Raw genomic sequence first — 23,549 nt, 5'->3', positions numbered from 1 at the left:
AACACTCTTAAGCGTTTAGTCCTCAAACTAAAAGTTTCCATATTTTGCTTCTTGCTCCCACTTCACGTGTACGTCATGTACAATTCTACAACCCTGCTCAGGTTACCGAAGCGTCTTGTCAGGATTCAGGGTTCAGTTCTAAGAGGCATTAGAGGGACGTGTTGTTTGTTGTGAATAGGACGCCGTCGTGCTCTAAATGACTCCATCATGACTCCGCCCCCCCGTGCAGGTGTGAGTGTCTGCCGGGCTACGTGGGACGCCACTGTGAGCAGGACTACAACGACTGCCTGGAGAACAAGTGTCAACACGGAGCGCAGTGCGTGGACGCCGTCAACGGCTACACCTGCGTCTGCAAACAGGGGTTCAGGTGAGACGCACAACGGACACACACACACACACACACACGCACACAGTGACACGCTGCAGGGCCAGACAGGGAGGAGACACAGATGCAGCTCCATCAGCAGACACTTGACTTGAAGATGGTCAGAGGTTATTTCGTGGTCATGAATAGATGTGTAACCTGTGCGATCTGCTCCTCCCCCCAGCGGGCTGTTCTGTGAGAACCCCCCGCCCATGATTCTGCTGCAGACCAGCCCCTGCGACCAATCGGACTGCCAGAACGGCGCCCAGTGCCTGGTGGTGGCCGGGGAGCCCGTCTGCCGCTGCATGCCCGGTTTCTACGGCAGCAAATGCGACAAGATCGCCACTGTTCACTTCCTGGGTCGGGACGGGTACGTGGAGCTGCCGAGCGCCAAGCTCCGCCCCACGGCGCATATTTCACTGCAGGTAACGGCCGCTGCGACCTTTGACCTCTTTCGGTTCTGTAAGTGTCTCTTAGACATGACAACGTTCAGGAGGACAAAAAGCAATATTCTCAAATCTCAATCAAACCTTTGGGGAACTTTCCCACATCTGCTTCAGGCCTCTGTTCCCACGCACACGCACACGCACACGTAGATGAATGCAGCACACGTGAGACATCTGAGACGCATGTCCTGACCACGGACATGTTTGGAAATCCTCCATGTTGGGAAATGAGAGTGTAAGTGAGCGAAGAGGAAACAAGAAAAAGGAGCGCAGACTAATTGATATTTACCACCTGTTTGGATCTGTGTGTGTGTGTGTGTGTGTGTGTGTGTGTCTAGCCAGAGGCCGTGTTGACGCGATGTAACAAAGGGCCACAGCGCTTCATAAACCACAGATGTTTTCTTTTCTACATGTGACTCTCTGCTCCTCTCAGCAGCTTGTTAGCAGGTGTTGACTTGGCTGTGCACCATTGGCTTGCACCTTTTTGACTTGGTGCGTCACATCGGACAGTAAGACAACGGACAACAAGACAGATACGACCACATAGTGCAAGAAAATGTTAAATCGACAAATTGATTTACAGTATGAAATACAATATGAGGCTGTGGCCTGCAGGGATATAGAATAAACAATTAAAAAAAAGGGATAAGTCAAAAATAAAGTGCACCAGCGAACAGATAAAACACAACTGTGTTGTGAGTCTATGGTTTGTGGTATTTGTGTTTACAGAAGAAGACCTGCGCTGCATGTTTGTGCTTTGCAGGTGTGAGAAGCTGTGCAGGTTTTCCAAGGCTTGGACAACATGAAGTGTAGCCAGCAGAAGACAAAGCATCTCGCCACATATTTCACTTTAATAGCAAGATAATGTTATGAAGGGAAGAACAAAGAGCAAGTCGTCGATTCACTTGCATAATAAAGTAGAGCAGCATTGGGGGAAGGACGGGGATTTATGTTATAGGACGACGTAACTCAAGTGCTTTTAATTATCGTATTCATGTGCAGTTATGTCCTTGGGAGCTCAATGCGTAAACGTGTTAGTTTGACCAACCCAAACCCAACTTGTAGATTTGTGTTTTCTCCTCAAATGTGGGAGTTCTGATGACTTGGATAACAGGATTAAAATAAAAGAGAACGTGTACGTTCCCCTTCCTCATAGTGTTCAGCTAGTCTGCAAACCGTATCCCATGATTCCGGTCAGCGGTGTAGCCACGGTGATGTCGGCAACGTCCTCGATGAGCGAAGCAGATGTTTTAAACAGGGAAGTGAAGATTACCAGTTATGACAGTAACTGTGAAGAGAAATCAGATACTCAACCGGTTCGAAGGCAGCGGCTTTGTGTCACTTTCCTCGAGTGTGAGACTAACGAAACGTGAACAGCAAATCACATAATCCTGATCCCAACAGTCTGAGGAGGGTTTCCCCCACGCTGCCTGAGGGGGAACCAGGTTCCACGGTCCACGACTCACCGATCGGCGTCGCGCTAACACGTGGCGTCTCTGCTCGTCCCCAGGTGGCCACGGACAAAGACAACGGGATCCTGTTGTACAAGGAGGACCACGACCCTCTGGCTCTGGAGCTGTACCAGGGACACATCCGCCTCATCTACGACATCGCCAACTACCCGCCCACCACCGTGTACAGGTACACACACACACACCTGTCCGCTCTGATTCAAGCGCTCCGTTCAAGGTGGGTCAAGTAGACGACATCACTGAATGAAGCTGCTGTACTTTGTGTCATTTATAATACTCAGGAGTTGGAGATGTTTGAAGTAGTGCAAGGACACACAATACAAAAAGCACACACACACACACACACACCAACACGTGGAGGCTTCAAGGACCAGGGGCCTCGTTTATAAAAGCCTGCGTAGGATTTGCGCCAGAAGTGTCGTACGGATGAAACGTAGGACGTGTGGACGCACAGAAATATTCAGACTTATAAAACGTCCTGCGCAGTTTTCCCTTAATAAATCACAATCACTTCTAAACGCAGCGCAGCTTTTGCGGCTTCATGTCACGACCACAGCTGCCCAAATATAGTCTGTGGAACGCCCACAAATTAATATTCATCGATGGCGAAATCATGACAAACACTGAGAGGAAAACGAAGAAACGTAACTTCACTCAGTGTGAAGTGGAGATGATCATCGGGAGGTGGAAGGAGGAGTGAGATGCTCTTTGGAGGACACAGTGTGGACATCACTGACCGGAGCTGTCCCCTCCTGATGAGAGACTGGTGGCAATGATTGGGGATCGGGGACAGGGTCTGGGCCAATATCGGCGTCAGGGGGTGGAGGCACGCAGGGGAGGTCAGCAGGAGGAGGTCAGCAGGAGGAGAAGCAGGAGGAGGTCAGCAGGAGGAGGTCAGCAGAAGGAGGTCAGCAGGAGGAGGAGGCCAGCAGGAGGAGAAGCAGGAGGAGGTCAGCAGGAGGAGGTCAGCAGAAGGAGGTCAGCAGGAGGAGGCCAGCAGGAGGAGAAGCAGGAGGAGAAGCAGGAGGAGGTCAGCAGGAGGAGAAGCAGGAGGAGGGAGGCGTTGACAGAGACAAAGGAAAGACAGACGGAGAGAACCTCTTTGCATTGAAGCTCTTATTGACCTTGTGTCCAGATGAGGGACGGGGGACCCGTTTACCACGTTCAGTCCCGTGCCCGTCTCCGTCCGAGACACCTGGTGACATGGAACACGCGTGTCAGAGAGAAACATGCATCACGCTGAATCTACCGTCACACGTCGTGTCAAACGGGAGCAGATAATGAAGGGTGTTAGAGGACAGAGGACAATAAGGTCCTACATTTGGTCCAGCGTGGAAAGGAAGCGGACTAAAGACTTGAGGGAGGCTGCCAATCGACTTTACCTCCTTATGTAAATTATACCAACGGGTGAAAACACATTCTACACTGTTAGACAAATATATTACGTACCGTTTTTGAGTGATCACACAGAGAAGGACGGCCGAGACGGAGACAGACGTTTGTGTAATTGCACGAATTAAAGGAGGCAGAGGAAGAGGGTGGAAAGAGGAGAATCCGGGTTTATTGCTTTCTAACTCACCGTTCTTCTGTCTTTGTATTTTGACCAGTGTGTTTTTAATCATTAGACACCTGGAGGAGATGCTGGTAGCCTCACGTCCTCTGAGCGTAACATGCAACCAGCTCGTATTACTTATGTGCACACACGCTGCCGGACTGTGACGGATCCCAGATACGACGCCAAGCAGAACACGCGCTGGTGTTCATACATGACGCGTTGTGGAGGACGAGGGTAACGGACGGTTAGAGAGGAAGGAATGAAACGATGGCCACAGTCTAATTACCCGGCACAGATGGGGAGAGGCGGAGACGGTCCGGTCGGAGAGAAGAGGACAGTCGGAGGGACGTCTGGTCGCTTAGAGAGGCAGATTGATCCGTCTTAGACAGAGAGATGAACAGATGAATGAGGGACAGAAAGATAACTGGGCGGCAGAAGAAGACGCTGGAGACAGAGCAGTGGGAGACGCACGGACGAATGACGAGGGAGCGAGCGGTGCGGTGAAAGAGGGAAGAGCAGAGGCGAGACGTAAACCACAGAGGGAGTCGAGGAATTATCCTTGTCTGGGGTTGTTAACTTGACACGGCCGGCCAGAGGGTGAGAAGCACCGACGGGAGCAGAGAAAAAGAGAAAGTCACCCGTAGAAAGCAGCATTCTCTCCAGGACCACCGGCCTCCGACTGCATGAGTCCCGAGTATCACAAGCGGCTTCGCATCGGCCGGCAGGACTTCAACTACTGAGCCACCACGATGAGAACGCATGTTCTGTACAGCAACCACTTGATGGTCAATGGAGTATTCTTCACTCACGCTGAACAATATCAATACAATCAATAGCGTTTTTGAAAAGAGTTGAAAGACAAAGACAAAGTTCACCAATCTGTGACCTTGAAACTAGGGCTGCAACTAACGATTATTTTGATAATCGATTAATCGGTCGATTATTTCTTCGATTAATCGATGAATCGGATTTAAAAAAAACAGCATTAAAAAGCTTTCCAACCCTTTATTCTAAAACAGAATCAAATTCTGTTTTAGAATTCTTCAGCACTAGTTCTCTATACTACACTCACAAACACACCCTCATGTTCACTCATTAAATTATTACCATCATTGTAGTGCAAGTTAAGTAAATGCATACAGCTAAAAAACATCCAAGTGCTGTGAGATGAATTTAAAAAGGCATTTGTAAATAAATGCATTAGAGGCTTAGTTGATTTAATGGATCACCGTGTCTCCCTTTACAGGCATAACATCAACTACCGTATAACCCACAGTATATGCGCAAGCGCACTGGACTACCGTATATGACAGCGTTAAAAAGTACAACACACACAAATATATTTGTCAACAATAACCGATATGGGACAAAGCACAAAATATCAGACAACACATTGAAAAATGAAAGGTCCAAAAGAGGCGAGTAAATGAAAACGTGTCTTAGTCTTGCTAACTGCTGTTATTAGCGAGCTAACGCTAGCTTGATCAGCTGGATGACGAGTAAACAGGAGGCTCGTTACGTCCCTCACGTCAAAACGGGACAACGTGGACCGGGACCGACTCGGCGCCAACTCATTGAGTGACGTAATAATCGCGCGACACAACGAATCGATAATGAAATTCGTTGCCAACACTTTTAATAATCCATTTTAATCGATTTTATCGATTCGTTGTTGCAGCCCTACTTGAGGTCAGAGGTCGTTCAGACATTCAAACACTGAAACTTTATTGGCCGGAAGCAACGAGCCGCTCTGCATCGTCTCCTAGAAGACGCCTTCAGCTGAACGCAGCTCGTCGCTCAGCAGCGACTAATGGAGGTTACCACGGCAACATGGGCTGAACATCACTTTAATCAAATCGGGCTGCCAAACACACACACACACACGCGTGGAATCAGCACACACACGCTCATACACACACACATAACACGGCAGATGCATGTGCACACACTCGGTGGGGCCTCGTTGGATTTAACAGCATAAAAGGATCCGTGTGGTTGTTTCAATTTATTCTTTTCTTTGCTGTAATTGTTGCTGGGTTGCTTTTGATTCGGTTACTTTGAAAGCTCCCCAGTTTTGTGGATTTTGAGAAGTTCTACGTTATTGTTTATTTGTGTTTATGTGCACTCAGTCAGTGTATTTCATTCTGGGATGACAGGAAGTTGACGTCTCTCGTGGGTTTGTATGAAACAAACAACCACGCGGTCGCTTACTGCCCCCGGGTGGACTTTGCGTGTCACTGCAGGCGTGATGCAAGCTGCATGTTTGATTGCGCTCTCCAGACTGCTGGACACATTTAAAGGCGGCGGCGTGCATCCGGAGGCAAAGGGAAGGAGCCTCACGGGAGCAAAGTGGCTCAGGGAGGAGAAGAGCAGAAGGACAGTGAAGATAGAGATGAAGTTTGAAGCCTGTTCAGACCATGATTAAATGAAGTGGCTCAATGCTGAACGACATCAGTCATGCATTAGAAGGTAAATCAGTAATAAAGCTTTTACATGTTATTGCCCCAGTGGTAAAGTAAGGCGGTGCCTCCGTGATCATGTAACATCGGGTCCGACTGACATGTTGTCTTGGTGTCGAGGAGCCTGAAGCAGGAAGACTGCTTCACTGGTTCTTTTGTGTTTTTAATGTTCCGCTGGTTTTCTGGGTTTTGGGGAAGAACATCTACCTCTCGTCCCCGCTGTGCCTCCCCCTCTCCCTCCCTCTCTGCGCTGAGCCAAACCACTGTCTCTATAGCTGTCTGTCCCCCCCAGCCCAAAGCCACACACACACACACACACACACACACACGTTCCTCCAGGGTCAGTCCCGGTGCCAAAGGTCATGATGAGGCTTCAGTGGAAACATGTATTTCTCTTTGTAGTGAGAGATCCTTTTTCTATCATTAACATCATTTACATGTTGCCTCACTCAAGATTATTTCCGAGATGTTTGGTTAATGAAACATTGTGATGTGGATCAGAACCTGCGGCCGGATCCACGAGATGATAAAATGTAGATGTGTGGTAATCAAACCCTTTTCCCTCCCAGCTGAGGAACAGCAGCATTGTTTTCATGTTTTGCAGCTACTCTATTTTTGCTTTGATTCAAATAAACCTACGTTGTGATTTTATTGTATTTCATAACTGTCCAATGTTGTTCAATGGTTTCACTGTGTGTACTATTCTTTCTACTACAGTAGTACTTTTACAGGGATGCATTTACATTTACTACAACAATGAACCTCTATTATCTATTTTTTAAAGCAATATTGAATGATTGTACAAACAACCACACAGTGAAACTATGTTATCTGGTGTGCAGGTGATCTAAATGAATGTTTCATTGGTATTTCATGATAATTATGTTGTTTGAACCAATGAACCTGCAAGTGAAAGGTTTCTTTAAAGGCCGATTGCACGACGCAGAGCCGCTGTTACAAGTGAAGACTTGTGAGTGGTGAAAAATGACATCAAGGTTCTGAAAAAAGTATCAAAGTGATTGTAAGACATGGACACAGACGTCCCTCCTTCTCTCTGGCTTTGGTCCATTTGCAAACACCACAAAACAAAAACAAAAAACGTTGTCGAGTCTGTTTCGTGTTCAGCGTCTCCTCCATAGTTCTCCCGTCTAGTGTTCAATTCAACAGTAATTCATCCTAATAGGAACCATACTGAACATCCCTCTGTGTGTGCGTGCGTGTGTGTGTGTGTGTGTGTGTGTGTGTGCGTGTGTGTGCGTGCGTGCGTGTGTGTGTGTGTGTGTGTGTGTGTGTGTGTGTGTGTGTCACAGCGTGGAGTCGGTGAATGACGGACTCTTCCACGCTGTCGAGCTTTTGATTCAGAATCGTTCTCTGAGCCTGGTGGTGGATAACGGGGCCCCCAAGAGCCTCGGCAAGTTGGCCCGCCAGCCCTCCGTGGACCACAACACCCAACTCTACATCGGAGGTACGCCCCCCCCCTACACACACACACACACACAAACACACACACACACTGTAAAGCAAAGGACGTGGTGCAGAGGAGCTGATGGACCGTGGACCTGAGATCAGTCCGATGAGTCTAATTGCTCCTCCTGCTCCTCCAGGAGTCCCGTCGGAGGTGGTGGCCTCGGGTCTGCGTCCCGGCCCGGATCGTTCCCCTCAGGCCTTTAACGGATGCATCCACAACGTCCGAATAAACGGGGAGCCTCAAGACCTGAGCTACAGGGCCGCAGGAGCAGCCCGACCGCGGGGGCTGGAGGGGAAGGTCAGCACATCGGGCTCTAATCCAGCTGTGCAGGCCGGAATGTTGCAAGTGTGTCTCCTAGAGGAGCGAGAAGGAGAAAACACCTTTCACAGTGCTTCTCCCCCCCCACCAGGCCGAGGGCGTCCTCGCAGGCTGCCATTCCTGCAGCGTGTGCGCTCAGGGAGCGTGCAGGGAGGGGGGCGAGACGGGGGTGACGTGCGACTGTCCCCCGGGACGCAGCGGCGCCCTGTGCGACCAGACGACAGCACCGCGCGCCTGTCACGACAGCAGGTAGGCCGAGCCGGCGGAGACGGCGGTGCACCAATGACATCGCCCCCGACATAACCCACCACCCTCCCCCCTCCCTTTGTCTCACTCCAGATGTGTCCACGGGCAGTGCGTGCCGAAGGGACAGTCCTACAGCTGCCAGTGCAGCGAAGGCTACCAGGGGCAGTACTGCGACCGGCGGCAGGAGCCCCCCCCCTGCCGGGCGCCGCGCTGCACGCACGGGGAATGCCGCCTCTCCGAGGCCGGAGAGCCCGTCTGCCACTGCCAGCCGGGGTACGCCGGGCCCACCTGCGACGCAGGTAAGATGGAACGTACGAGGAGGGGGCGGGGCGGGGCGTGGGGGGGGGTCGTGACCTCTGTCAGCACGTAACGCTTGCGTCTCCTCTCCGCGTCCAGAGCTCTCGTGTCAGGGAGAGATGGTGAGGGAGCCGCTGAGGCGCCACCACCCGATGACGACGTGCACGTCCACGGCCAAGATCGCCCGCGTGGACTGTCCCCGGTCCTGCCAGGCCGCGGCCCCCCCGGGCTTCTGCTGCGGGGTGACCAAGAGCCGGAGGAGGAAGGCGGTGTTCCGCTGCACCAACGGCACGACGTACTCCGAGGAGATGGAGACGCCCGTGGAGTGCGGCTGCTCCGCGTGCGCGTTGTAACGCCGCCCGCGCCGCTTTGACATTCTGTGAATCGTCTACAACGCTGTCGCTCTGAGCTCCTCCCACGTGGAGGAGCACCATCGTTATGTGATTCTTCTCCTTACACGCTCACTTTCACCGCTTGCCGCCGAGATAAAAACCACAAACGGAAAATGGGACTTGTGTGTGCGTGTGTGTGTGTGTGTGTGTGTGCGTGTGTGTGTTTTATGACAGAGAAATATATTGTAAGATATAAGTGAGAGAAAACATAGAACTTATTTTTATTATGGATTTTTTTTTCTAAAAGATGATGAAAGGATTGATAAGTTTTGTCTTTTGAATGTGTTGATGATATAATGTGTTACATAGTATGGAAGGTTGTTTTTTACTATATAAGGAGGAAGCATACACAGCAAAATAGATTAACATTCCTTAAAAGTATATGAATTTATATGTTTGTATAAATCTATATAAATATATACCCTAACCCAACGAATTCTATATTTTCAAAGTGTATTTGCATGATAATGTGGGAGGCCCAGGACACGGAGAGGAGAGACCCCCCCCAGAGAGAAGAACTGTATGTGCTTCAATGGACCCCACCCTCATGGGAGAAGGACTCTTTCCACAGACATGAACATCACATCGTTCTTTCAGCCACTTGGGTTCGAAATGAAGACGTTTTCTATTCATTAAGATGAAACATAAGAGAGGAATTCTCACACAAATAAGAACAAGAAAGAAACATACTTTGATTGTAGCATCGACTTATTCCCCTCAGCTGGAGGAGGTTTATAAGCTATAAGATACAAAGCCGTTTTTTAACCCAAACCCCCCCCCCCAGGATCAGAGAGTTGATGCCCCTGCTTCCTGTGGGTGAAGCTGTCAGGTGAAGCTGACGGGTGTAGTTGTTTGTGGTCAGAAGGATCCTCTCTTGAACCCGTTTCCCCCCCAGCAGCGGTGTCCCTGTGCACCCGGGGGGGTTTCTCCATCACTGCAGGAGGCGAGCAGTTAAAAAAACACCAGCAACAAACGTTCTGCTGGTTTCAGCTTCAGCATCTAATTGTTTCACCGGGCAGGAAGATCATTTCATGCCAAAGTCAAATGTATTTAACGAATAAGAACTGTGGATTCATCCAACTTCAAGTGCCTTCCTGTACTTCTTTTCAAATCCAAAAATGTTGCTGCAATATTGTCAACCGGTGCTACTGAATGTTGGACGTCTCCATGACAACACGATCTGAATGATGTGGGGGCCTTTCCAAAGGAAGTGATGCTAACAATAAACAGAGACGCCTCCATCATTTGTGTGTCACGTGATAACATCTTGAAATGTATTTGAAAAGTGTTCAAGCTGCAGCTTTTTGATGAGTCTAAATTTCTATACTGACGTAAGAACACAGAGCGTCTGATCACAGCAAACCTGCAACAAGTCAACAAGAGTATACACTAAAGAGACTAAGTACTAATGTAACTACTACTGTATTGTCTACTTTACACATTGTGGCTTTGTCTACACGTGCAAAGTGTCCTCACACTTACAGTTGATTCAGTTTCAGACGTATTAGTACAAAGTCACAGATTAACAAATCTTCTCTTCCTTGGTTTAGATCCTCCTCCCTTCTTTCCTTTCCTCTTCTCTCTTTTTTCCCCCTTTCTGTGATCCGTTGTGTTTCCTCCTCCTGCGTGTTCCTCCTCTCGTCTCCTAAAGCTTTACCTCTTCATAGGGAACAGAGTCAGACGCCTTTGTTATTAGTTTTACCACAAAGGAAATAATCCTTTTACTCATTTTCATTTTCCAGGTCTGAGGTTGAAAAAAACATGAAAATTTGAGTGATGATAATTGATTCTTATGTTGAATGTTCAAATTAAACTACAATTGAAACTATAGTAATCGTCCATGTCTGTGTCTGGAATTCATTACATGTGCAACATCATGCAGCAGTATAGAGGTATATATATATATATATTCAGGTTGTTGGAAGCTGGTGTTCATGTGGACACAGAACCAATAAATGACAAATATTAAACTTTTAACGAACATTTGAACTCCTAAACACCAAAAGCAGGATAATCACATGCGTGTGGAACAGTCTTTACCAAAGGGATGACTGACGGAAACTATCAACACATATATGGAGATTTATTCTTTAGTTTCTGATCCGTTGACTTTGTCCCCGCAGGTGGCAGCAGCGTCCAGAGAGAAGAGACGAGAGCTGCTTCCTGTTTCTGCAGAACGTAGAAAGGCGTTTGATTGACACTTTAATTAAGTGAGTTTAAGTAAGTTTATATTTTTGATGTCCCAATGGGAGTTGAAGTGCACGCTGTCACTCGTCTGAAGTATTACTTGTATTCGGCCACAATCAAAATGAAAAGGCAGTGAGCTGCCGAACACACAGACATTCTGCTGAAAACGTTCCGGATGGACGACGGATCTGATGATAAACTGTGGAAGGGATCTCACAGCAGGTCGTGGTGTCACAGCGAGGACGTGGCAGACAGACGCTCTTGGTTTCAACATTATTCGATGCCATTAATGATTATTGACAATGTGAGGGAGGATTCTCACGTAAAGGAACCAGGAACCTAAACAAAGACTCTTCAGTTTCCACCTGCTTCATTGTGCAGCTCCGTGACGGAGGTCAGCGCTCCACCGAAGGTGTAACACTGATTTATGCTCAATGAACACGTGCCGTCTTCACGCAGTAAACTCTGTTTGTGTTTATTCACACAGAACGTTCGTCCCCGGCGGCGAGCTGAGCAAACACCCAGAAGACTGAACCAACCTGACCAGCTCTGCACAGGATGCTGGAGGTTCGATGTGCATGGAACTACCGCAGCAGAGGTTCACCACAGAGGTCGGTCGCTGCGCATCGCGACACTCCAGTTTGAAGTCAGTCCGTATCTGGGTCGAGGTTATATTTAGGACTCAAACGGTTTTCAAACCACACTCCAGCCGTGGATCGCGTGTTTCTGTTGAAGACAAGCATCTCCGCTTGAGGCCCGACTGATGAATGTTCCCTTTCATTTGATAGAGACGTTAGGACCATTCTACCTGCAGCACCTTCTACATGAAGGGCCATTTTAAATGGATTAACCATTTTAATGCTGGTCTTATTTTGCGTGGCTTCCGTGTTCCACGTAAGAATCTGCACAGAATCAACTTTCGCTTCTGTTCAAACATGTTCCTGCTTTTAGGGTCACTTTGCCTTTGGTTTCCAGAGGACGCACTGACCCCCAGAGCTCTGGACAAAGACCGTTTGAGAAGATGCTAAATTGGTACATTAAGAGTTTGTGTTTCTTTTGCTCATTTCCCGTGTCAGAGACGCACCCATTTCCTTCCTGAAAGTGGCCTGAGGAGCAACCACACGTTTGAGAACAGCTACTTCTCCCTCGTACCAAAACGCGTGAAGCTTAGTCCAAATCATCTCAACCACTGTGATGGAATGGGAAGAGATCTCGTGCAGACCGTCATGGTCCTCGACGACAACGTCGGTTTTTACTCCAAATCAGAGTGAGATTCATTGTGCCCATGTGTGTATGACATGAACATGTGGTGTAAGACCAACCAACTGCTTTCAGAAGCACATGAAAGTATCTCCGTACATACTTTGTCCTAATACATTATTCATATGAATTAAGTTCACTCTCAAATATTCACTCTCTGTTGTCCGTTCATTCAGATGAACATGAATCTGGTGCAACACCAACTCACCTTAGACAGTCAGGTCATACCCGACCTCCAGTTACCAATCCGGGAGGTTTGACCCTCACGTGACCTTCAATGACCAAACCAAATTTGGGGTTCAAAACCCCAAACTCCGCCCCTCTTTGACCCTGTCAGATGCAGAGAAGCTTGTCCATAGCTTTATCTCCTCAAGACTGGACTACTGTAATTCTCTTTAAACTGGAATCACTGGCAAAAATATCCTGAAACTACAATTCATCCAAAACAACGCACAACACCCGTCACACTCACTACACTGTCTCTTTCCGGATCGACTACAAAGTTCTACTACTCACTCATAAATGCATAAATGGACATGCACCTCCCTATCTGCAAGAACTACTGACTCCCCAAACCTCCACCTGCCCCTCAGATCTGCAAACAGCTCGGGTCCGGATCCCAAACAACAAGCTCTACTTATCTTGGGACTCATTCTGGTGCTGTGGCCTCTTCGTGTTTGGAGCTGGAGAACAACTGGACGTAGAAGGTAACAATCGTTCTTCAGTTTCACTTTGTTAGTAGTTTAGTAGAGCAGGTTAGAGGCGCTAGAAGGAGGAAGGAAATCTGCTTTCCCTTCTGGTGAAACAAATTAGTAATTTTTAAAACGATTTATGTTTTAATTCCTCTATGAGACTCTAGAAAAGGCAGGTTGAAGAAAGTTGTGCAATAATGCGAATGTATTTATTCCCTTTATTTCCTTGGAACGTTTGAAAAAGCAGATGAAACATTTAAAAAAAACAATGTAGATCTGAAACAGTAGAATTAAAGAACAGAGAACTCTTTAAAATTAAAATAAAATAACACTTTTAATCCACTAAGACAATAAAAGCAGCAATTTAGAAAGTAACTGCTTAAAGAAGAAATAAGGCTTTTCTCTGACATCTTCCATGCAAATGAAAACTGGCATACTTCTTCCTCAGGCACTGATGTCTTTTCCTTCCGCCTCGACAACCAGTCACATTCCAGCGTGCTCACGTGTCTCACAAGAAGAACTCGACCAACAGGAAGCATTTCATTTCAAATGACAATATGAACTTCCCCTCATTTGTTTTGAACATTCAAAGCTGAACAAAGTCCGTCCATTGAGAAGCCTCGCTGCTCTACAGGTGGAGTTGTGTGTTCACTCGCACAGCGGAGTACACACACTCCTGTGAAGAAGCTCTTTTCTTCACTCTTTTCACTTCACGTCTCGTGGAAAGATTCAGTGCTGCATAATTACTTACTTCTCCGTCTCCGCCCTGCAAATAATAACGTCCATTAGTAACAGACTTTAGAGGTAAAGTCTAAAATATACAGGTTACCATCACGATGCTTATATAGAGGTTATCATTAGCTATATATGAGTATTTTTTAATGAATCAGAATAATGTTCTGAGTCTCTGGCGCTGAGCATGAAGGTTATGAACATATTTACCTTGTCAGCTGATTGATCCGCTGTCCGCTGGGATTGAGCAGGATTACAGGCGCCGCTTGTTGCTTCTGCTGAATACAAAAGGACAAAGAAGTGCATCATTTATTGTGAAGTTGTTTTAATCATTTTCAGTCGCTTTACAGTTACACGTTGACTCAACCACTATATATATATATCTATATATTGATGTATGCTGAACCACTGCTAGAATGCAGTAACATACACTGTAACAAATTGCTGTAAATTTACGGTGCATTTCTAACGGTATCTTACAGTATGTCATAATAACTGTATCATACAGTTAAATTTCCATCCCTTGCTTGTAAATTAACGGCCAATGTCATGAATAAACAGTTAAAGCTGTCGATTTACAATAATAGCAGACTACCGTAATTTAACTGCATGTTACATATATTTTGTGAAGTGGTGGAAATACACATACAAGTCCAGTGAATCACAATCCATCTACATCTGTTGTAGGTTAATGTATGGAAGCCCATGTCAGCCACTGAAGAACAGGTCCTGTAAGTCATCATAATGAGATAGTATCTCATGAGATATGATGACTTTGACTTACAGGACATTACTATACATGCAGCTGTCACTTTTATCCAAAACACTCATGGTTTAACATAGTTTTATGTGGAGTAATTGGAGGTTAGGTGACCCTCAGTGACACTAACAACTTGGCACAGGGAGCAGCCAGGATTCAAACCGCTCGGTAGCCGGAATGTAAAGATTATAAATATTTGTATTATTCAAAGTGTTCATTGCCTAAAAGTCATTTGAGTGTTAATCGTGACCGACTGCTCCTGAACATGACGTCAGACACGTAATCCCAGTTCATCCAGAACACCTGTCAGTTCAACATGGGAGGAGTTTCTCATTGCCTCTTGTTGTTTTCTTCATCTTTGTAATTTTAATATTTTACCAATGACAGTCCATCCATCCATCCATCCATCCATTGTCAAACCGCTTATCCTGCACACAGGGTCGCGGGGGGGCTGGAGTCCATCCCAGCCAACTTCGGGCAATAGACAGGGTACATCCTGGATTGGTCGCCAGCCAATCGCAGGGCAACACAGAGACACACAACCAATCACACTCACATTCACACATCTACGGGTCATGTCTTTGGACTGTGGGAGGAAGCCAGAGAACCCGGAGAGAACCCACGCAGACACGGGGACACGGGGAGAACATGCAGACTGCACACAGAAAGGCCACTGGGCAGAATCGAACCCAGGACCTTCTTGCTGTGAGGCAACAGTCTTAACCACCACGCCACGGTGCCGCCCACCAATGACAGTGTTTCTAAATATTTTATTTTGGTTTGTTTTACAGAGGCACTGGATTAAGGACGCCAGCCGTTTGCTGCGGTCAATTGAAAGTGTTCCATAGCGTATTGTTTCAGTTAGTTTACCTTGTTCCTAATGATTTTTTTATTATTGTATACATGCGGCATATTTTATGTTTTGTTCTTGGTTACAAATGCCTAACATTTTTGTCTCAAAGGCATCTAATAAACTCCAACCACTATGACCGAAATGATTTGGTTGTCTTTCTTTAATTTGTGGGGAATTAAATGCAAAAGTATACGGTTATAAGTAAACGGTAACATTCTGGTATTTATAACACAAAAACAGTAATCGTATGGTTACAAACTGTAATCCAATCTATGACAATATACCGTATATTACGGGAGGGCACTGTAAAATAAAACAGTAAGTTACTAGCGTCGACTGCCAGTAAAATGCAGTTAAATCACAGTAAATTTGGTTAAAGTTTACGGTAACATACAGTAATCCATTTTACGGTAACATAGTGTAAAAACCGTTTACAGTACTATGCCGTAAAATAACGGTAAATTCCTGGCGTCCTTGCTGCCTGTAAAATACCGTTAATTTACGGTGAAACTTTTTAGAGTGTATCATCTGATGTAATATAATAAGCTCTGTGTGACTTTGTTCTCAGATGAACAGAGAACGTGGTGACAGATGTCCTCTGACTGTGTTGGATTTGTAGCCGTGACGCTGCTGTTGATGATTGAAGCTTGAAAACATCTCAACTAACTACTTGCTTCCCAAGTCTTCAGTGACCTGAGCTTTGTTCTCCTGCTGCTGTGATACGTTTTACTTACTAACTTTAGTTAAATGACCCTGAGCTCAATACGCCAACCACTTATTCAGGAGATCAGTCGGTGGGGCTCAATGTGCATGAGTTAATGTTTCATTTAGTCCGTGTTCATCTGGTTAACCGACCTTCAGCTCTCCTTCGATTCACGTAGAAAATAAGGAGGATAATCACAGTCACACAGCACGCCAACAGGACGCCAAGAACTGTGACAACCACTTTCAGGTTTGAACCTGGAATGAGAGAAATGTCAAAATAGACCCTTAACGCCTCATTCACGTCAGTTATTTCAATGACTACCTTGTTTCTCATTTAAATCTCACCAGCTTTGAAGTTTAAATCATACTGAGTGATTCCCTATTTAAGACGGGAGAATTTAAAACGTACTTGTGTCCACTTTGGTTCCTCCACCAAACAGGATCTGTCCGCATGAGGCCACGGCACAGCGGTAAGTCCCAGCATCAGAGGAGTTCCAGATCCTTTTGGACAGTCGATAGACACAACTTGTGTCCCCCGGTTGTGTATCCTGAGTGTACATGAAGCCTGGATGGGATCCTCCTGATCTGAACCAGAACACCCTGTGTCCGTGTGGACACTGGACCCCGTCCTCTTTGTCCCTGGAGACAAGAGAACACTGGAGGGTCACCGAGTCGCCCGGCAGGACGGACTCAACCTCCGGACTTTGTTCCACCTGGAAGGATTTCTGCAGACTTCCATCTGCACGATTCAGGGAAACATCCAAAGGAATTCAAATCTCAAGAATTTGTCTGACATCAAATGTGGCGCCAACGCTGCAAGTTAAATATATTTTACCTTTCACAGCCAAGAAGACGCCATCACCAAAACGTGGTGAATACAATGATCCATAGAAACAGAAGTAAGTTGCTTCGTCCTCTTTGCTGATATTCATGATGGTCAAAGAATGAGTCTCTCCTGCTGTGACTCTGAAACGTGAGTTGTTAAATTGTGGCCGAAGTGTTTGTTTGGTGAAAGTTATTGTAGCAACAGTTTGGATCATACATCCAAGAGGCTGCTTGTACCAGTAAAGTAATTCACTCTGTTCCTTCTCAGAAACTGGACACTGAAACGTAACATTTCCACCAAGTTCAGCCTCCGTCAAAGAGACCTGTTGAACCTCTGCAGCTTCAATCGGGTCTGAAGAAAAGAAAAGAAACAACATTAAATCGATCACGTGATACAAGAAGGTGAAAAGATAAAGTATTAATTTGTCTTTATAGTCCAACATAGTTTAATAGAAACAATAACCAGGTGTAAAGTGTCACTCACACAGTGTTCCTAAAAGAAGCAGAAGAGCGAGTCCTCCCATCATGGTGGTGAAGCCCCCTCTTCTCTTGCACTGCAACTGAATTCTTCCTCCTTAAAGGTTTGGTCACACGGTCATCAGATAGAAATCATCCTGATTGGCTGAAAAGGACTAAATGCATTTCCTCTTGAATCTAGAAACTGTTTTCTGCCTCACTTTCTACATCCTGAGCTTCTCATTGTGAGTATTTAAGCAATGTACAATTCTAAGAAGGATTTAAATGTAATCCTTTACATCTGATTGGTCCTTTGAATTCGGATGTTATGATAGTATTTATTCAAATCAATTGCAACTTACTTACAAAAGCAGATGTGATATTTTGTTTTTGAAGAATAGAAACGGTGCTTCCTTGTTTCCTCAGAGACAAACCTGCAAAGACCAAACATCAGAGTCCAGATCTAAACCCCCACGGGCCGAACCCAGAGGAACACGCTCTCCTGAGGTCCCCAAACAGCTACAGATGTTTTATGATGTATTTCATAATCATAGAAGTATAAAGATACCTCCACTTAACTGTAGTACTCATACAAGAAGAAAACACGAGTTTCATCTACCTCACTGAGAAATGTCAAAATGAAACAATTCAAATGAAATGCTATATTATTCATTTGAATATCTTGCATCATTAATTGACTTGGAAGCATAATATTTATTAGTTTACGGAGCCCATAAGCTGCGTTTCACACTTGAGGAATCCATTTGAATGCAGGACTTTTACTGTCATTGTGCTGGTGTCCTGACGCTCATCCAGCCACGTGAGGTCAGGGGGTGAAGAACCGGGTTTCTCTTCTAACTGGACTTATATGATGAAGACAGCTTGTGGTCCTCCTCCCTTTAATGTGCGTATTCTATCAACTGCTGCTGAAGCTTCATGTCTCTGTAGCATTGTGTATGTTGAAGGAACACAATGGACACAAGTCATGAGTCACAATGTCTCTACAGAGCATGTGACCTCCATGCAGAGACATTTGTCATGCTGAGGAGACACTGAGTCCTGCTGGAAGGGATCGATGTAGCTCTCCTCCGTCTCTCCACAGCAGCCTCCCAATGAATAAAACCACCAACAGCTCAAGTAAAACTACTCAGTGTCTACTGCTCTTCATAGACACGCCCGTCCCCCGTCCCCCGTCCCCCCGTCCCCCGTCCCCCATCCCCCCGTCCCCATCCCCCTTCCCCCCGTCCCCCGTCCCCCCGCCCCTAAGACCAAATGCTGAGAATCACAGGAAGTGATTGACACCTTATTTTCACACTTAAACCACAACGCTCAACTTTCCACGCGTCATTTGTTTGTGAGTGGCGTTAATAACCTTCATCTACACACACACACACACACACACGTGCACATACATGCACATTACAGGTTATAGAGACAAAAGATTAGCGATGATCAATCTAAACCTTTTGTGGAAGAATTAACACACAAACGTCACAAACAGCAGAAATAACGACAGCAAAAGCAGAAAGAGAAGGAAAGTAAACGTCCGTCATGTTGTGCAGCATCAGTGATGCATGTTGAGATGAACAGAAGTCTGCAGACTCCTGTGCAGTTTCTCTTGATGGTTTGACCTTCAGTGCTGATGTCACACTGCAGATGTAGTCACAGATCAACGTTTGCAGTGAAATGATTGGCTGAATCACAGGAAGTGACAGCTGGAGTCACTCATGTAACTGAACCGAGCCTCCATCATGTTTGTCATGTTTCGTACGCTAAAGACGTCCCACGTGTGAAGGACGCGGTATGTTCTTCTGTAAGTGTGAGCTAGCTGGTTAGCTTCCCGTGTTTGTGCTAAGCTAGGCTCAACTCTTCATGGAGCCGGACTCAAATGTCCTGATAATTGTCTCAACTTTGACTTCCAACAACCCTGAGAGGTGGAGAGAAGGACTTTTAAACAGCTGCAGCTTTAATGACAGATGTGGGGAATGTGAGAGGAAATGTGGCTGCAGCCAAAAAGAAAATGTCAAGAACAAAGTGTGAAGTGTAAATGAAGACTTTATGAAAACCAAGTATTTCATCATCTCATATAATTAAAACATGAATTAAAGTACTTTTTACTTTTGCAATCTTTTCTTGACATAATTGTCTCTTTTATTGTCTTAAACGGATAACTTAATCCTGTATATATATTTTACATTAAAGGGGTCCAACATCTAATGCAGCTTTAAGTTTAGAAGTTAATCCAAATCATAGAAATGGTGACAATGCAGATGGTTCTCTTTAAAACGCACACTTGGTGCCTCCTACAGGCTCTCTAAATGTGGCCTTTGCACACGGTGGCAGACAGAAAGAGGCTGTGAGAGTAAAGTCAGTGTAACAGCGTCTGAGATTAATCTTTGCATCATAGTGTAACACAAAGCGACTAGTGCTACATGGAAGCATGAGGTAATCCTCTATTAGTCCCAAAGCGGTGAGCAGAACACATCACATGTCATCACGGCCTCTCGGCCACATACAACAGCCTTTGGACTTCCATCACACACGCTACCAGCTGATCTCACTGAGTCCAGGAAACATGCTAATCCGACCCGGAGGCCTTGGCAGCAGCGTGGATGTTCTCCCTCTGCGCTCCCTCTGCGCGCCTCCTTCCACCTGACTTCATCACGGTGAAGACGGCAGTAGAATAAGTCCACGCGTCTTCATTCCTCTGAGCAAACGGATTGTAAATCACATAAATGGATGAATACTGATCAATATACATCATGTGTTCATCTGATGAATTGATCTTACCTTGAAATTCCCCTTTGGAACATTTTCTAGCAGAGAAGCAGCCGCTAAACATGAGATACATAATAAACTGTTGTTAGAGTGATAATTATGATAATAAGAGCTAATTAATGAGTGACAGGAAGCTTCTTACCTTCATTATTGCAATAATCACACTTATTTGTCTTGATGACGTAAATGAGGACGGCTGCAACATTCAAACTAAGAACCACGACAGAACCCAGAAATACGTCACCAAAGGACCAGAACCCGTCTGAAACAAACAGAACACAGAATCACATACAGCACAATACAACCCTACAACACAGGATTTAACACACAAATGCTCAAATCAATCTGTATGGACACTTCGATCTCTTTAAAGCTAAAAAGATGGTAGCCGACCCCTCTCACCCCGGACAGAAACTGTTTGTGCCCCTTCCATCTGGCAGGAGGCTGAGGTCCATCAGGACTAAGACCTCCCGCCACACCAACAGTTTCTTCCCGTCGGCAGTCGGGCTCATCAACAGAGCCGGTCCCCCACTGACTGACTATAACATCCCACCAGTCGCTCCCCTTCACACTGCACACGTCACTTTAACTGTCATTTATCACTTTGTCGTCACTTTGTTACTTGTTTGCTAGTGCACTTGATGCTTAATATTTAAACTTTTTTAATATTTTAAGTTTTTTAACTTTAACTTTATTCCCTTGTTTTATACTAACCCATGGCCTTATTCTTCTTTTTTTTTTTTTTACTAACCCATTGCATTAGCATTTCATTTTACTTTATTTTATTACTTGTGCACTGCTGTCTTGTTGTCTATTGTCACACTGTCTACTGTCACGCACCAACCGCCAAGACAAATTCCTTGTATGTTTGACATATTTTGGCAATAAATGTTTCCTGATTCCTGATTTTTTCCTGTAAGCCACACGGCTGGTAAATGACCAAACATTGTTCAAACCTGCATTTATTCATTAATTTTTCTTCCTAGCATCAAAGTTTAAATCGTACTGAGTGATTCCCTATTTAAGACGGGAGACTTTAAAACGTACTTGTGTCCACTTTGGTTCCTCCACCAAACAGGATCTGTCCGCATGAGGCCACGGCACAGCGGTAAGTCCCAGCATCAGAGGAGCTCCGGATCCTTTTGGACAGACGATAGACACAACTTGTGTCCCCCGGTTGTGTATCCTGACTGTACATGAAGCCTGGATGGGATCCTCCTGATCTGAACCAGAACACGCTGTGTCCGTGTGGACACTGGACCCCGTCCTCTTTGTCCCTGGAGACAAGAGAACACTGGAGGGTCACCGAGTCGCCCGGCAGGACGGACTCAGCCTCCGGACTTTGTTCCACGTGGAAGGATTTCTGCAGACTTCCATCTGCACGATTCAGGGAAACATCCAAAGGAATTCAAATCTCAAGTGTTTGTCTGACATCAAATGTGACGCCAACGCTGCAAGTTAAATATATTTTACCTTTCACAGCCAAGAAGACGCCATCACCAAAACGATGTGAATATGATGATCCATAGAAACAGAAGTAAGTCGCTTCGTCCTCTTTGCTGATATTCATGATGGTCAAAGAATCCTGAGTGACTCTGAAACGTGAGTTGTTAAATTGTGGACTAAATGTTTTTTGAGAATAAATTCTTGTAGCAACAGTTTGGATCGTACATCCAAGAGGCTGCTTGTACCAGTACAATATATTTTTTTCCTTCTCAGAAACTGGACACTGAAACGTAACATTTCCACCAAGTTCAGCCTCCTTCAAAGAGACCTGTTGAACCTCTGCAGCTTCAATCGGGTCTGAAGAAAAGAAAAGAAACAACATTAAATCGATCACGTGATACAAGAAGGTGAAAAAGGTAAAGTATTAATTTGTCTTTATAGTCCAACATAGTTTAATAGAAACAATAACCAGGTGTAAAGTGTCACTCACACAGTGTTCCTAAAAGAAGCAGAAGAGCGAGTCCTCCCATCATGGTGGTGAAGCCCCCTCTTCTCTTGCACTGCAACTGAATTCTTCCTCCTTAAAGGTTTGGTCACACGGTCATCAGATAGAAATCATCCTGATTGGCTGAAAAGGACTAAATGCATTTCCTCTTGAATCTAGAAACTGTTTTCTGCCTCACTTTCTACATCCTGAGCTTCTCACTGTGAGTATTTAAGCAATGTACAATTCTAAGAAGGATTTAAATGTAATCCTTTACATCTGATTGGTCCTTTGAATTCGGATGTTATGATAGTATTTATTCAAATCAATTGCAACTTACTTACAAAAGCAGATGTGATATTTTGTTTTTGAAGAATAGAAACGGTGCTTCCTTGTTTCCTCAGCGATAAACCTGCAAAGACCAAACATCAGAGTCCAGATCTAAACCCCCACGGGCCGAACCCAGAGGAACACGCTCTCCTGAGGTCCCCAAACAGCTACAGATGTTTTATGATGTATTTCATAATCATAGAAGTATAAAGATACCTCCACTTAACTGTAGTACTCATACAAGAAGAAAACACGAGTTTCATCTACCTCACTGAGAAATGTCAAAATGTAACAATTCAAATGAAATGCTATATTATTCATTTGAATATCTTGCATCATTAATTGACTTGGAAGCATAATATTTATTAGTTCACGGAGCCCATAAGCTGCGTTTCACACTTGAGGAATCCATTTGAATGCAGGACTTTTACTGTCATTGTGCTGGTGTCCTGACGCTCATCCAGCCACGTGAGGTCAGGGGGTGAAGAACCGGGTTTCTCTTCTAACTGGACTTATATGATGAAGACAGCTTGTGGTCCTCCTCCCTTTAATGTGCGTATTCTATCAACTGCTGCTGAAGCTTCATGTCTCTGTAGCATTGTGTATGTTGAAGGAACACAATGGACACAAGTCATGGGTCACAATGTCTCTACAGAGCATGTGACCTCCATGCAGAGACATTTGTCATGCTGAGGAGACACTGAGTCCTGCTGGAAGGGATCGATGTAGCTCTCCTCCGTCTCTCCACAGCAGCCTCCCAATGAATAAAACCACCAACAGCTCAAGTAAAACTACTCAGTGTCTACTGCTCTTCATAGACACGCCCGTCCCCCGTCCCCCGTCCCCCCGTCCCCCGTCCCCCATCCCCCCGTCCCCATCCCCCGTCCCCCCGCCCCTAAGACTAAATGCAGAGAATCACAGGAAGTGATTGACACCTCATTTTCACACTTAAACCACAACGCTCAACTTTCCACCCGTCATTTGTTTGTGAGTGGCGTTAATAACCTTCATCTACACACACACA

At 45.6% G+C, this 23,549-nt stretch overlaps 3 protein-coding genes and 1 long non-coding RNA gene across 12 annotated transcripts in view; 2 read left to right on the top strand and 2 right to left on the bottom strand.

Moving 5' to 3' along the window:
• slit3 (slit homolog 3 (Drosophila)) overlaps positions 1-10,847 on the top strand; it is a 148,405-nt gene extending 137,558 nt beyond the window's left edge. For all 4 annotated transcript variants that reach the window (XM_078101703.1, XM_078101705.1, XM_078101704.1 and 1 more), the window contains 8 exons: positions 230-367; positions 549-789; positions 2,321-2,451; positions 7,607-7,761; positions 7,901-8,061; positions 8,174-8,331; positions 8,422-8,627; positions 8,725-10,847. In XM_078101703.1, the coding sequence (XP_077957829.1) occupies positions 230-367; positions 549-789; positions 2,321-2,451; positions 7,607-7,761; positions 7,901-8,061; positions 8,174-8,331; positions 8,422-8,627; positions 8,725-8,978 (1,444 nt within the window). In that variant the 3' untranslated portion in view covers positions 8,979-10,847. The remainder of the gene's footprint in view (positions 1-229; positions 368-548; positions 790-2,320; positions 2,452-7,606; positions 7,762-7,900; positions 8,062-8,173; positions 8,332-8,421; positions 8,628-8,724) is intronic.
• A 237-nt stretch (positions 10,848-11,084) lies between these two features.
• LOC144406258 (uncharacterized) lies at positions 11,085-13,637 on the top strand. Its single transcript, XR_013467470.1, has 4 exons — positions 11,085-11,598; positions 11,692-11,815; positions 13,058-13,171; positions 13,605-13,637. It is a non-coding gene; the product is annotated as an uncharacterized LOC144406258 (long non-coding RNA).
• On the bottom strand, positions 13,355-17,822 carry LOC120817599 (uncharacterized). 3 transcript variants are annotated; one of them, XM_078101698.1, is made up of 7 exons: positions 17,516-17,822; positions 17,269-17,383; positions 17,042-17,172; positions 16,616-16,945; positions 16,357-16,461; positions 14,099-14,166; positions 13,355-13,922 (listed from the first exon to the last, which is right to left on the bottom strand). In XM_078101698.1, exons 3-7 carry the CDS (start codon positions 17,136-17,138, stop codon positions 13,785-13,787), a joined length of 738 nt encoding a protein of 245 aa, XP_077957824.1. In that variant the 5' UTR covers positions 17,139-17,172; positions 17,269-17,383; positions 17,516-17,822; the 3' UTR covers positions 13,355-13,784. The 3 variants fall into 3 exon arrangements, with proteins under 3 accessions (XP_077957824.1, XP_040029910.2, XP_077957823.1); XM_040173976.2 differs by having other exon boundaries at positions 17,042-17,383; XM_078101697.1 differs by having other exon boundaries at positions 14,099-14,163; positions 17,042-17,383.
• Positions 17,823-19,524: 1,702 nt separating this feature from the next.
• LOC120818328 (uncharacterized) lies at positions 19,525-23,335 on the bottom strand. Of its 4 annotated transcripts, none has more exons than XM_078101699.1 (7): positions 22,536-23,163; positions 22,202-22,291; positions 21,739-22,068; positions 21,313-21,642; positions 20,408-20,527; positions 20,278-20,321; positions 19,525-20,194 (listed from the first exon to the last, which is right to left on the bottom strand). In XM_078101699.1, exons 2-7 carry the CDS (start codon positions 22,242-22,244, stop codon positions 20,066-20,068), a joined length of 996 nt encoding a protein of 331 aa, XP_077957825.1. In that variant the 5' UTR covers positions 22,245-22,291; positions 22,536-23,163; the 3' UTR covers positions 19,525-20,065. The 4 variants fall into 4 exon arrangements, with proteins under 4 accessions (XP_077957825.1, XP_040031241.2, XP_077957827.1 ...); XM_040175307.2 differs by having other exon boundaries at positions 22,540-23,163; XM_078101701.1 differs by lacking the exon at positions 22,536-23,163 and having other exon boundaries at positions 21,313-21,542; positions 22,202-22,502.
• Positions 23,336-23,549: the final 214 nt, after the last annotated feature.

The sequence above is a fragment of the Gasterosteus aculeatus genome, chromosome 4 (genome assembly GCF_964276395.1).
Source record: "Gasterosteus aculeatus chromosome 4, fGasAcu3.hap1.1, whole genome shotgun sequence".
NCBI lineage: Eukaryota > Metazoa > Chordata > Actinopteri > Perciformes > Gasterosteidae > Gasterosteus > Gasterosteus aculeatus.
This window is presented reverse-complemented; position numbering and strand designations above follow the sequence as displayed.

What these genes read in the sequence shown, in the direction of transcription:
- LOC120818328 (XM_078101699.1), bottom strand. Translation starts at nt 22,244, where the DNA reads ATGATGGGAGGACTCGCTCTTCTGCTTCTTTTAGGAACACTGT. An exon ending in TGATTATTGCAATAATGAAG is followed by an intron (nt 20,322 to 20,407) that starts GTAAGAAGCTTC and finishes TCTCATGTTTAG; the next exon opens with CGGCTGCTTCTCTGCTAGAA. An exon ending in TTCCAAAGGGGAATTTCAAG is followed by an intron (nt 20,195 to 20,277) that starts GTAAGATCAATT and finishes CCGTTTGCTCAG; the next exon opens with AGGAATGAAGACGCGTGGAC.
- LOC120817599 (XM_040173976.2), bottom strand. Translation starts at nt 17,558, where the DNA reads ATGATGGGAGGACTCGCTCTTCTGCTTCTTTTAGGAACACTGT. An exon ending in GAATCGAAGGAGAGCTGAAG is followed by an intron (nt 14,167 to 16,356) that starts GTCGGTTAACCA and finishes TTTTGTATTCAG; the next exon opens with CAGAAGCAACAAGCGGCGCC. An exon ending in CGGATCAATCAGCTGACAAG is followed by an intron (nt 13,923 to 14,098) that starts GTAAATATGTTC and finishes TATTATTTGCAG; the next exon opens with GGCGGAGACGGAGAAGTAAG.